General features: G+C 39.7%; 1 protein-coding gene across 1 annotated transcript; it reads right to left on the bottom strand.

The window, feature by feature from the left end:
• Positions 1-317: 317 nt before the first annotated feature.
• LOC109924161 (regulator of telomere elongation helicase 1-like) lies at positions 318-11,391 on the bottom strand. The gene is made up of 7 exons (XM_020524186.2): positions 11,332-11,391; positions 7,085-7,194; positions 5,549-5,744; positions 3,276-3,369; positions 2,100-2,181; positions 540-600; positions 318-484 (listed from the first exon to the last, which is right to left on the bottom strand). Exons 2-7 carry the CDS (start codon positions 7,184-7,186, stop codon positions 318-320), a joined length of 702 nt encoding a protein of 233 aa, XP_020379775.2. The 5' UTR covers positions 7,187-7,194; positions 11,332-11,391.
• Positions 11,392-13,810: the final 2,419 nt, after the last annotated feature.

The following is a 13,810-nucleotide window of genomic DNA, read 5'->3' as shown; positions in this document are numbered from 1 at the left end:
TTGTCAGAAGGACACAATGATAATCATGGGAGATTTGTATCTACAAACAGAAGGGAAAAGTCAGATGGATGAAAGTAGCCTAGATTAGGGGTTCATAGAATGTTTTTGGGATTGTTTCTAACAGTAACATGTCTGGAGCTGACCAGAGTGCAGTGTTTACAGGCCTGATTTTGTGTTACATGATTGAATTAATCATGATCCTGACAACAGGAGAGGATTCATGATGTGTTGTAATTCACAGATTATGGAAACAAGTAAATAAGCACTAAAGAAACTGAGATCCTGTATCATAATAGCATGGGTTTGTGTTTTAGCAGCTAGCCCAAGGAAGCAAGAAAAGCCAAAGGATGGTAAAATGATGGAGTTGAAGAACCTGAGCTAACAACAGAATGTAACTGTGCTGAAAGACAAACAGCATTTTGGGTTTCTGCTCCAAACTTGACCTGAAGTAGCAACTGAGGGTTAAACTGGATAGCAGTACTTTCTATAAACAGAGAAAGCACAATTTCAGCAAATGAGCTCACGTATTCAGTTCTTACCCTCTACATTGTTATAGAAGTGGCAAGTTCGTGTGGAAGTTTTTACTCGACACATGTGGACCTGAAAGAAAAATCACATCTCAAGTTGATTTATTCTGAGCACAAAAATAATGTTTTGAGCACATTCCTGAGTTTTGGGACCTAGCAATTTCTTTTATAGAAAAGCATTTGAAAATTCCATTATATTTCAATGAACTTAGTTTTCCTAACACGTTTACAGGTTCAATTGTTACAATCCAGTGGCTGTGCTGGTTAAGAGCAACTAAATTAACACACAGCAAGACACAAATTGGTGAATTTCTTGATCAGAATAGATCAAATATGCACCGAGCCATCAGAGGACCCTGATGCTTATTAATATCACCAATTTTAAATAGAACAGGAACAGAGAACCCATTAGCTAAATCTAAATGCTAGAATCCTCAGTGGGAAGCTCAAATTTGAATCCCAGTTCTGGATGGTTTTCACTCCCAGCTCTCCTCTGCAGAAGCACTGATGAATGTAATCTAAAATTAGGAAAAAGACAAGAAAATGAAAGAAGCTTTGTAGACCGATTTTGCTGAATCTCCATTTGCTAAAGAATGTCATCCCTATTAGCAAAATGTTAAAAATGCATCCGTGGGCTGGGCAGCACAGAAAATAAGCACACTATTTTAAATCTTTGTTTGAATTTATCCCGTATCCTTACCCTCTGCTAACTTAAGGAACCTACATGCACTGATTATGGGCGTTGCAAGTGATGGTAGAAGATCCAACTTGATTTCCATCATACAGCTGAATAGGAATCTCTCCAGCTCTTCACAAATTACCATGGCACACGTTGGAAGGATTTGTAGGCTGACACTCAACCAGTTTGGCCTCAGTATAAAAACAGCCAAATTATAAATTGTAAATGCACTAGGATGCAACAAAAAAAAGTGCTAAAAGGTCAACAGCGAAGAAATGTAATTAGTTTCCATTGGCATTTGCAAAGAGATTTCAGGCACCCCAATATAAACAGCAACATGACTGACAACACTTCCAGAGAACAGCATTGATCCTCAGATCCTAATGAGACATTTTCTAATGTTAACAGTGTAAAACTCAAAAGATACTGTATATAAAATTGTATACACAGAGTTAAGAATATTATTCCACCATGTTTCCTGCACTTTTCCAATAAGAATAAAGCTTATAGGACTGTTGCTTTTACACTTTGTTAATTGGCTTCAAAGAATGCTATCTACCCATGATGTACCCGACAGAAAAAATGCTTGACATTTCCTGTAATTCTGGATAAAATTTTCATTCTATATATTGTTGGCAATTACTTCAATTATTTCTGATCCACATTAAAACATTTGATAAATAAATGTACTGCTATCATCTTAAATTATACATCAAGATTATTTGCTTGCTTCTTCACTCCTTCCACTTATAGCATCTTATTACGTCACATAACAGTTGGATCCTCCTCACATACGCAGAAGCAAAGCAGATGGAGAACAAAAATGCAAAGAAAAGGTACATCATAAAATGCAACACAAAAAAATTAAATACAGTTCAGAAACTTTTATTAACCTTTACGTGATTGCTTTCCTGTTTCATTACTTCAGGGTGGATACAGAGCTGTTCTCTTGACCCAAGAACACACACCTTTGGTCTACACAGGAAAGGGAGTGAAATAAAAAGTGACAATGAAATGATTTGGTCATTAAATTCTAACTACTGAATTTAAATTTCTCATCACAGAGCACTTGCAAATATTCAAACTGTAATTCTACATAAAGTAAAAACATCAACATTGGCTGCAAAGCTTGAATGTGCAGTTCCACAAGTAGAGTTAACTGATTCAACTGCCCAACAGCGCCAAATGTCATCCACCAAAATCTTAGCCTTCATCACACAGATTGCAACATGAAAATCAACAAACAAGAAAATCTTAACTAATTAAAGCTAGCTTGCTGCACTGACTGCAATCTAACTGGAAATTTCTTAATCTTTATGTCCTTAAGACTATATTTACTCAAAAACAAATGGTACAACATAAGCATTACCTTTAAACTATCATATGCAGAATAATTTACAGTAACATCCTCCTAGAACACAACCTAAACCACTTCATGTTGGTTTTTGGAATGTATATGGTATTATATCTAGCAGTTAAACTAGAAGCTCAGAATGTCATATAAGTGAATGTTTCTGTGTCAGAGAATTCAAGAATTCTCAGTTAGTTTATTACAAACAAAATACAAACATTCAATCCAATGTATTCCAACATGGCAAGGTTTTGAAAGCTCGCAATAATAGAGCAAAATTAATGAAGGCAGATGGGCGTGGAAGGCCACACTGCCAGCAGCATGCCAGAGGAATTTTATAAGCCGCTTGCAGGCCCCTCCCCTCTTGATGGTCCAGCAGATTAGACAATCTGCTCATCACCCATCTTTTGCTCACTAATTGGGCAATTAATAGAAAATTGCTTCTGGATGTCTGTTTTCTGCAGATCAAATCAGAATATGATCCAGGCATTGAGGATCTGACCAAAAAACCCCGACTCATGTTTGCTATATTGGAACTAAATTGAAAATTGCCAATTCAGTAACATCTATTAAAATTGTTTACACAACATTTTCTCACTCTAGTATGTGACTAAAATCTACCCAAAAATATTCATTCATTTCAGTTTAACAGGCATGGTCAATGAAGTTCAAAAAAAGACAGAAGGTTAACTGAGCTGCTCCAAAACAAGTATCGTACCTGTATGCTGTATTCCTTAGCTCATTAATAACTTGTGTGAGTTGTGAATGTGTCCTTGAGGCATAAACGATCTTTGGGATATCACTGTAACTTGCTGAGTGGAGTTAAACAATGTTAATACATCAGTAAAACATAAAAAGTGAGTCACTGAGTAATGTAACAAACAAATTAGCACTGAGGTTTAAGCACCAATTAAACCAGAACTTGTAAAACTTCAAAACACAATCAGGGCAAACAGACCAGTCAGGTATTTTTTTGCTGCCTTAATAATAGAATCATTGTATGAATACGATCTTGAGATAATGTAAAACAATTCCAGATTTGCAATGAAGGCACAAAAGGAGCTGTTAACTGCAGTTCTAATACATTTATTAGAAGCTTAGCTTCGCAGAGCATGAGTGCCACTTAAATATTGGATGCACACAACAAACTGCGGTAAAATGTGAAGGAAATTATAACAAGAATTGTTACCATTCCAGCTTGAGACTTCTGTCAAAAATTGAGGGACACTTGATGTACTGGTTTCAAAGAAGGGAGCAGTAAACAAAGACATATGCCTCAAATAGGAACTTGATGTGCAAGGTGAATGAAATAGTAACCAAGCAAAATGGAGCAGCAAGTACCATGTGCTCCTCCAATTCTAGCCTCTTGTTTATCCCTAATTGTTCACTTCCACCGCTGGCAACTGTTCTTTTAGCTGCCAATGATCTGGCATATGCAACTTATTCCCTCTTTAGACAATCTTTTCGTCATACACTTTAATATCTCCTAGTAAGGTTCCTATTAAATGTTATTTGATTAGTGCTCCATAAATCATCTTGGAATGCTTCACTACTTTCAAGCAATGTATAAATGTAAGTGGTTCTTGTTCGCTCTTCAAGGCTAAAGTATTCATGGCTAACATTTCATCACATTTTGATAGCAGGCAAGACACTTTAACACAATGGCTTCCAAAATTGGACAAAGATACTTTGAAAGTGACACAAGATCCAAATTTTGTATAAAAAGTTAAAAGACCTACGTACATATAATCTAAAAGATATTAGAAAAATTGCCTAAAATAAGTAATACTTAGTCAACATTGAATAAACTAACCTCAAACTCGTTTCACATTCAGAAACAATTTCCAGATCAACTAAATAAAAGCAAAATACCGCTGATGCTGGAGGTCTGAAATAAAAACAAAGTGCTGGAGAATCTAAGACAACAAGGTGCAGACCTGGATGAACACAGCAGGCCAAGCAGCATCAGAGGAGCAGAAAGGCTGACGATTCAGGCCTAGACCCTTCATCAGAAATGGAGAAAATGTCAGCCTTTATGCTCATCTGATGCTGCTTGGCCTGCTGTGTTCATCCAGCTCTGCACCTTGTTGTCTCGGATTCTCCAGCATCTGCAGTTCCTACTATCTCTGCTGGAGAATCTAAGCAGGTCCGGCAGCAAAAAAAAAAAATTCTATGGACAAAAAAAGAGAGTTAACGTTTTGAGTCCAATGATTCCTCCTTGGAACTGAAGAGAGAGTTGGAAAAGTCACAGGTTTTAGTGTAAAAGAGGTGGGGAGGAACTAGTGGAACAGAAGTCTCTATCAGGGAAAGGCTAAGGGAGGTTGGAGATCCAAGCTGTCATAGAACACAAGGTAAAGAGAGTGGCAGTGCTTGTAGAGAAGACACCAAGGATCTAGATTGGTGACAGTAAGAAAATAAACATGAGCTCTGACTGAAAGCAAAACCAGGAAAAGCAAGGTACACACCAGGTGAGGGGGGGATATCAAAGTAGTAGACAGATATTGAGTCTAGATAGCTGGAAGGTGCCTAAATAGAAAATGGCGAGCTGAGCTGCATCCATGTCTGTACCTACTTAGTTTCTGCAGCACTTTCGTTTTCATTCCAGACCATACGGTATATCTCTTTATTCAAAGTCATTTCGATGAATTTTGCAGATTTGTTCTAAAAATAGAACAATGCAGATGCAGTGGTGGTAGCACTAAAACTCGTAGCAATGGACTAGATCTAGGAAGAGAAACAAAGCAGTCAGGGTTCTAATCCACGGCCACGCTTCACGAATCTCATCGGGATCCACATTGCTGCTCATTAGGTTCGGTCAAAAGTGGATTATTTGTGTTGCATCCCATTTTATGGTGGTCAAAGCAATCACTGATATTTTGTTAGAAGATAGAGGGTGTCAAGGTCTGCAGAACAGAACCCTAGCATGAATCACTGTTGACAGAAAAACAGACAACTGACGGAATTAGGAAACTAGATAAAAATTGATTTTACCTGAATCAGCATCTACAGATGCACTGCCCCATGAAGACAGAGATCGACCATCAAAAAGTTCTTCCCCGTTCAATTGACGGGATATTTTGTTTGCTGAAATACTGTCTCTTACATGTTCTCTCCAGGCCAAAGAAGCACACAAAAGACAAAGTGTTTTTCCTGTACCAGTCGGGCTTTCTAGAATCCCATTTACTTTCTGCAACACAAGACAAAAATGTTCCTTTCAGAGTACACTACTTCACTGACAAAAGTACGTCAAGCTAGCCTTCCCGGAGTACATGCTGAAAGGGTATATGTATACAGAGAAAGATTTAGAAAATAGGTGGACTGATAAAGCTTCATACACTGGTCAGTTATGTAAATGTCGCATGGGGGAAATCTCTACTCTTTGCCATTTAAAGCTAAACCAAAACACTTTGATAAAGAACACAATTTATTCAGCAAAAACAATCCATGACTCATATTATAACTAACCAAGTCCTATATAATATACAAAGAACAGTATCAACTGGTACAGTGCCAAATAGAAATCAGCAACGAGTGACAATGGTAACCACTACAGCACTGTTTTAGCCACATGCACTAAGTTTAGTAGATAACACCTTACACTCGAAACAGGTAAATGTACTCGATGTACATATTTGTTTCAGAAATGCCTACCATAATTCATTGCAAAAGACTGCAGTCTCTGTCCCAGGTTTTGACCATTGAAGCTACTAATACTCTCGGGGATCAAACAGTGAATAGAGCAGCAGTCGTCCACTGTCCTGGCGCTGTTGGTCAAGAAAACTGTGACCACATTGTAGTAATTAAGGGTAGTTTGATTTTGTGGCCTTTCACCCATTAGGAATTGGATTTTATCAACAAAATTATCACATTTAAGCCAACAGCACAGCAGGGAATCGAGCTAATAATAATTCATACACAGTCTGATGTGAACAGTTTAGAATACAATTCGAATTTTTCGTTATTATGGCTCATTTGACTGCAGTACGAAGCCATACAACTCATCATGACTCCAGACTGATTCTCAAGCCCCCGCAATAGAGACTGGGGCAGTATAACTGGCATTAGCATAATTGGGTTCAGATGATGAGAGAGAATGGGTGCAAGAGTGCGAAAGACAGTGAAAACAAGAATAGAAGCATCTGTATCACAGGAGGAATGGTAACTTCAATGCAATGCAAATTAGATTGCTACTGCACAACACTATGGAAAAACTGAATATTAACTTAGTAAAAAAAGGATTAGAAATATCTAGCCTTCAATTTCACAAGAAAAGCATTAAAATTATTTCACAATGTTGTTCCTTGCAGTAACACAAATTAATACTGCAGTTTGCTCTGACTATAGATTATAACAACACTGCAGTGCTAGAAATGCTTCTTTTCATTTCACCTTTCATGTTTATAGAGAGCTGCAGTAGATTCCTGGTAGCATTGAATGACTTAATAATTTGGTTTGTGGCAACATTAATGTTTTCAATGTCAGGCATAAAATAGTGACAATAAAGCTGCATTATAAAGGTCATATTACCTTTTGTAAACATTCTATCACCTTAGACATATAATCCTCTTGGCATTTATAAGGAATGTAAGGAAAATCTATCGTTATTCCATCAAGCTGTATTTTAGGCATCTTGGTACCTAAAAGACAAAAAAAATTTAGAAATAATTAGAAGTTGAAAGAGATTCCATGAGTTGACTTTGATAATTTTTGTCAATTTTCCAAAATTTACTAGTACAAAAGCAAAACCCTACAACTGCTAGAAATCTGAAATACAAACAGAAAATACTGACAATATTCAGCAAATCTGGCAGCATCTGTGAAGAGAGGAAGAGAATTATCATTTCAGGCTGATGACCTTTCATTGGGAGGTCAATCATCTCAGCTCCAGGACATCTCTGCAGGAGTTCCTCAGGGTAGTGTCCTAGGCCCAACCATCTTCAGCTGCTTCATCAACGACCTTCCCTCCATCATAAGGTCAGAAGTGGGGATGTTCGCCAATGATTACACAATGTACTGCACCCTTCGCGACTCCTCAGATACTGAAGCAGTCAGTGTTCAAATGCAACAAGATCTGGACAATATCCAGGCTTGGGCTGACAAGTGGCAATTAACATTCATGCAACACAAATGCCAGGCTATGACCATCACCAATAAGAGACAATCTAACCACCATCCCTTTACATTCAATGGTGTTACCATCACCGAATCCCCCATTATCAACATCCTGGGGGCTACCATTGACCAGAAACTCAACTGGACTCACCACATTAACAGAGTGGCTACAACAGCAGGCCAGAAACTGGGAATACAGCGGCAAGTAACTCATCTCCTGACTCCTCAAAACCTGTCCACCATCTACAAGGTACAAGTCAGGAGTGTGTTGGGGTACTCCCCACTTTCCTGGATGAGTGCAGCCCCAACAACACTCAAGCTTGACACCATCCAGGACAAAGCAGCTCGCTTGATTGGGACTACATCCACAAGCATTCACTCCCTCCACCACCGACGCTCAGTAGCAGCAGCGTGTACTATCTACAAGATGCACTGCAGAAATTCACCAAAGATCCTCAGACAGCACTTTCCAAACTCACGACCACGTCCATCTAGAAGGACAAGGGCAGCAGATATATGGGAACACCACCACCTCCGAGTTCCCCCCAAGTCACTCACCATCCTGACTTAGAAATATATCGCCGTTCCTTCACTGTCTCTGCGTCAAAATCCTGGAATTCCCTCCCTAATAGCATTGTGGGTCAACCCACAGCAGGAGGAATGCAGTGGTTCAAGAAGGCAGCTCACCATCACCTTCTCAAGGGCAACTAGGGATGGGCAAGAAATGCTGACCAGCCAGCAATGCCCAAATCCCACAAAATGAATTAAAAAAAAACAAACAGTCTGTTCAACTCTGCTTTTCTCTCCATCAATGCTACCTGATCTGCTGCATATTTCAAGCATTTCCTGTCTTTAATCCACAACTTCCGGACTGATCATCACGTTCAAGATTTTTCTCCTTCACAACCTAAATATCCAGTACTGCCCATTTGACCTTCTGCCTACGAATTAACAGAAAAAGCCTAAAAAGACTGAAGTCCAACAAAAAAAAATGGAGAATGAGTAAAATGCAACACTCAATGCTGCTCTTCTTCATTTCTACTGTATTCTAATACAACACGTCCACGACTTATCCACTTACAATTTTTATATATGATTAGATATCTTTCATTGAAAGCTTCTTGAAGCAAGAGTGAAATATTTCAGACTGTCACTTTCAAAATATACAACCATCTTGGGAAAACCATTGACCAGAAACTCAATTGGAACTATCAAATACAGCAGCCACAAGAACAGGTAAGAGGCAAGGAATTTTGTGATGAGTAACTTGCCTCCTGTCTTCCTAGCACCTGTCAGCTATCGACAAGGCACAAATAAGTGTGATAGCGTTACTCTCCACTTGACTCAGTCTGGCTTCAAAACACTGAAGATACTTCACACCATCTAGGACAAAGCACCCTGGTTGACTGGCACCCCATTCAACATTCACTCCCTACACACTGACACCAAGTTGTACCATCTATTAAATACATTGCAGCAACTCACCGAGGCTTCTTCAACAGCACATTCCAAACCTACAACCTTTACCATCCTTAGGATTAAGGGCAGGAGATGATTGGGAACAATACAATCTGCAAGTTCTCCTCCAAGCCACACACCGTTTGGACTAGGATGTATAATCACCACTAACTCACTATCACTGGGTCAAAATCCTGGAATTCCCTCTCTAACAGGTTTTTCTACAAGCCTTCAATGGTTCAACGGGAGGCGGTGGCATGGTGGTAAGGTCATTGGAGTAGTGATCCAGAACCCCGGTTAATGCACTTTGGTTCAAATCCCACCATGGACTGTATTGAATTACACATGGCCTATAGACTACACAACCGTTATCAATTGTTGTAAAGATCCATTTGATTCATTAATGGCCTCCATAGAAGGAAATCAGCTGTCCTTGCCTGGTCTGGATTACATGCAACTCCAAAGTGACTGTTAACTGCCCTCTGGCCAATAAATGCTGGCCTAGTCAACAACTACAGAAATGCAGTTCATCACTACCTTTTGAAGGGCAATTAGGGATCGGTAATAAATGGTGACCTAGCCAGCAATGCCCATAGCACAAGATCAATTTAAAAAACACCAATGTACTGTATAACACACTACACCTGAAAATGATATTTAAACTCACAGCAAAACCTACATTCATTAATCAATTTGTATGTTGGGGATTCCTATAGCTCCACACACTGGAAGGTCAAACTTACTGGCAACCTTCTCAATAGGATCCTGGTCATCTGCTCACAGTATAAGTGTGATGACAAGATTGGGCGTATCAAAACTATTCTGCATTATAGTGGCTACCCTGATCATTTGCTCTGTATTGTCCAAAGTCAATAAAGGGCATAATTCCATTACTTTCACCCCTGAACAGTGTCAGTCTACTTGAAATTACTCTGGAACAGGAAGGTGTCTCAGAAATCTATGCGACAGGTGAAGTTAGCTATATTACATTGCTGCTTTGTAGTAAACACTTGAGCGGCATTCTCAATGAACAAGATGCTGCTGTCAGTCAGAAAACATTTTGCTTACCACACAAATGAATAATGTGATTAGAATTTCAGTGCTGGTTTGATGCCAGGTAGGTAGGCTGTATGTCTCAATGACTGGTGGCCTACATTGAACAACACATCCTTTTGGTCGCCTGTAATAGACAGCATGCTGATCCTGTTCAACTAGCCATTACAATCCCAACATTAGATCTTGCTTTTGGACAACATTTGTTAAATAATCCCGAATATGCTAAAAGATACACCAGAAAACAACTTAAGATTATCAGTTGGATTTGCAGTGTGATTAATTTTAGAAGCCACACATCAATACACAAGACCCTGATTGTTGCAGGCAAAAAGGAATTTGTCCATATATTGTGCCCTTTTTATGGAGGGCAGGGTCATGAAAAATTCCAATCCCGGTGATATTCTTCCTTAGCAATGCCCTGACCAATGAAAGTCTACCTGCCTGGCCTGAAATTTTTCAGCTAACTAAAGTTCATATTTAATACTGCCTGTCATGCCAACCATGGCCGAACCAATCAACACCCTCTACTGTTGTTCTCTTTTCAAGTTTGGTTTCTTGCCTGTCAATCATGACAAGTGCAAGACAAAACGTTTTGACTTTGCTTAAAAGAAACACCATGTGCAAATTCTACAAAATCTTTTCCATTGACTAAGTACACAGGAAATGTTAGGGATTGTCAGTGCTGGACAATAATGATGAGATAAAAAGTCTCAGATTATAAGTTTTGAAAATCAAGCTTATTTAATAACATTTTTAAAAAATCAAATGATAACTACTAAATTTAGCTTAAAATCTCAACTTCAAAATATTACTTTTCATGTCCTGGATACCATCTTAATTTAGATCCAAGAACTGAGGCCACCACAAGCAGGGATGAGGACGGAATCAGTAATTTAACAGCATGATTGTAACCCACTGAAATTACAGGCAACTGTAACAATGGTCACACTCAAATTTCCTTCATGGCAAGTGCAACATTTGTAAATTTCATGTGCTCATAACGATGGACAGTCAAATCACCAGGAATACCACCAGTGGAAATGTGAAATCCCAAGACCAGCATAAACGTGGCAATAAATGACCAAATGTCATTTTCAGGGTAAGCGTGTCCCTTCAGTCTCCAGTCTGTGCGTTGAAATGACACGTACCTTCCAGCAACAGGCCAGTCGTGAGGTTCCCAAAGAAAAGCACAACCTTTTGAGATTCATTAGTTGTGTGACCGCGGGAGGAGGGGCAAAAATGGGGTTGCACTGGATAATTGGCTCAAGTCGTCTACAATCATCTAAAATAATTCACAATTTGCATTAAAAATATTAAAGGAATCAACGGTTTGCATCAGGCAATTTAAATAACCCATAAAAATGGGATTTCTGATGTTGGGTGATGAGTTAGTTTGAATTAAGCACTGGAAGCTCAGTGAGGAGTTGCTGGTGGATCTCGGTGATGAGGGATGATTTTCCTATTGTTAGTTTGAAACCGGATTTTATTGCATTCACCCACTTGCAGGGATCTCTAGTTGATAGCAGCGCTTTGCTGCTCGAAAGGCCCAGGCCGGGCACCGAACCGCGGGATCCCCGGAGGCGCTTCCCCCGCTGATGCTGCCGCCGGCCTGAGATGTGCCTGGGTTCGGCTAGTCCTGCCCCGGCCGCTGCTGCTGTTCACTCACATGTGGCGCTTCTCGGCCTCAGCTTCACTGAACAAGGCGGGGGGGAGGTGTGGGAGGGACTAGGCTTTCAGGAACTTGTCCTCTGAGTTCGCTCAGTGCCGGGTTTTCAAACTGTCCCTTAGAAATGGTTCAATTCTCATTGGGGAAAAAAAACAAAGGAAAACACCACCACATCCGAATTATCACTAATAATATCAAAGCGCTGCTGCATTTCTATGACGCCTCTGACAAAGCGGGCGTTTACTTGCAGCAACAATCTTTATTGATGTAGCGCCTCTAACGTTACAGCACAGCTGCACGTACTCCCCGGGTTTGTCGTAGCTGCTCTATTCGTTCATAGCGTGAGGTTGTCCTTGACTAAGCCAGCATTTATTTCCCTTCTCTGACTGTCAGAAGTCACCCCACCAGGTGAAGTCCTTCACCTGATGATGGGGCAGCGCTTCGAAAGCTTGTGATTTTAAATAAACCTGTTGGACTATAACCCAGTGTTGTGTGACTTCTGACTTTGTCCACCCCTGTCCAACACCAGCATCTCCACATCATGGCTTCCCTAATTAAGAGGGCAGTTAAGAGTCAGCCACATTGCTATGGGTTTGCAGGTGAGAACACCACCACCAAGTTCCCCTCCAAGCCACTCACCATCCCGACTTGGAAATATATTGCCGTTTCTTCATTGTCGTTGGGTCAAAATCCTGGAATTCTTTCCCTAAGAGCATTGTGGTCAACCCACAGCAGGAGGACTGCAGCAATTCAAGAAGGCAGCTCATCACCACCTTCTCAAGGGCAGCTAGGAACAGGCAATAAATGCTGTCCAGCCAGCGACACCCACATCCCACAAATGAACAAAATAAAGTCACATGTAGGCCAGAGCAGGTAAAGATGACAAATTTTGTTCCCTAAAGTTCATTGGTGAACTAGACATGTTTTTTACGACAATCAATGGGTTTAGATGGCCACCAGTAGATTAGCAATTTATTCCAGATTATTTTACTCCACTCAAGATATACAACAAGGAACAGAAATGATATAAAATGCAGATATGAATGCTCTACAATGATGAAGTAAAATCACTTTCCTTTAAATGAATTGTTGTATTATGCAAAAGGGCACAAAGAAACCTTGTACTATTAAGAAACCAGCAGTTAAATGAAAATACATTTCCACCCTATTTTGGCAGTTGGTTCATGAAAAAGTGGTTGCTGTAGATGCAATGGGAAAGGCATCATTAAACACTATGAAATATCTATGGGTGGCAAATTCATTTCCAGTGAGTGATTAGACGGTGTCCCGACCCGAAACGTCAATTTTCCTCCTCCTCTGATGCTGCCTGGCCTGCTGTGTTCCTTCAGCTCTACACTGTGTTATCTCTGACACCAGCATCGGCAGTTCTTACTATCTCTGAATGCCTTTTTGATAATTGTTTCTGCCTGGGGGTCATCTTGCAGCAGATGGTACACATCTGTGTCTTTACCCTTTCTTGCTCAGCCTCAGCCTAATTCTGAAGCCCTATTCCCCAAATGATGCCAAAGTACTTTGTATGCTTTGTGCTTACAGATCTGATCTTTATTTGCGTCTTCAGTGTTAGCTTCCCTCCTTCAGTGCCATCTGCAATTCCTCCTGCACACCCATTGACAGATGGTAGCTGAAGTAGCTCATGATACTGCAAACAATTTTCCCATCCTAATGTTATTTAAATAGTCGGCGACCATTTAGCTATTTTTGAAATAAAGATGCGTTTGCAGTGTTGCCTTTTGCAGTGCTGCTATAACAGCTATATACTTTGATGTTATATACTGCTATAACCTGTTGTTATATACTGCATGTATCCTGCTATATACTTTGATGCTTTTTTTGACACTATGTCTACAGAATGGATATTGAGAAGAATAACTACTTTTAAGTAATGGGTTTTAATATAAACTATTCAACCTTTTTTTAAGAAAGACACAGAGATAATGTAG

Source organism: Rhincodon typus, chromosome 19, assembly GCF_021869965.1.
Source record: "Rhincodon typus isolate 14 chromosome 19, sRhiTyp1.1, whole genome shotgun sequence".
Lineage (NCBI taxonomy): Eukaryota > Metazoa > Chordata > Chondrichthyes > Orectolobiformes > Rhincodontidae > Rhincodon > Rhincodon typus.
The sequence above is the reverse complement of the archived record's forward strand: the minus strand, read 5'-3'. Positions and strand labels throughout refer to the sequence as shown.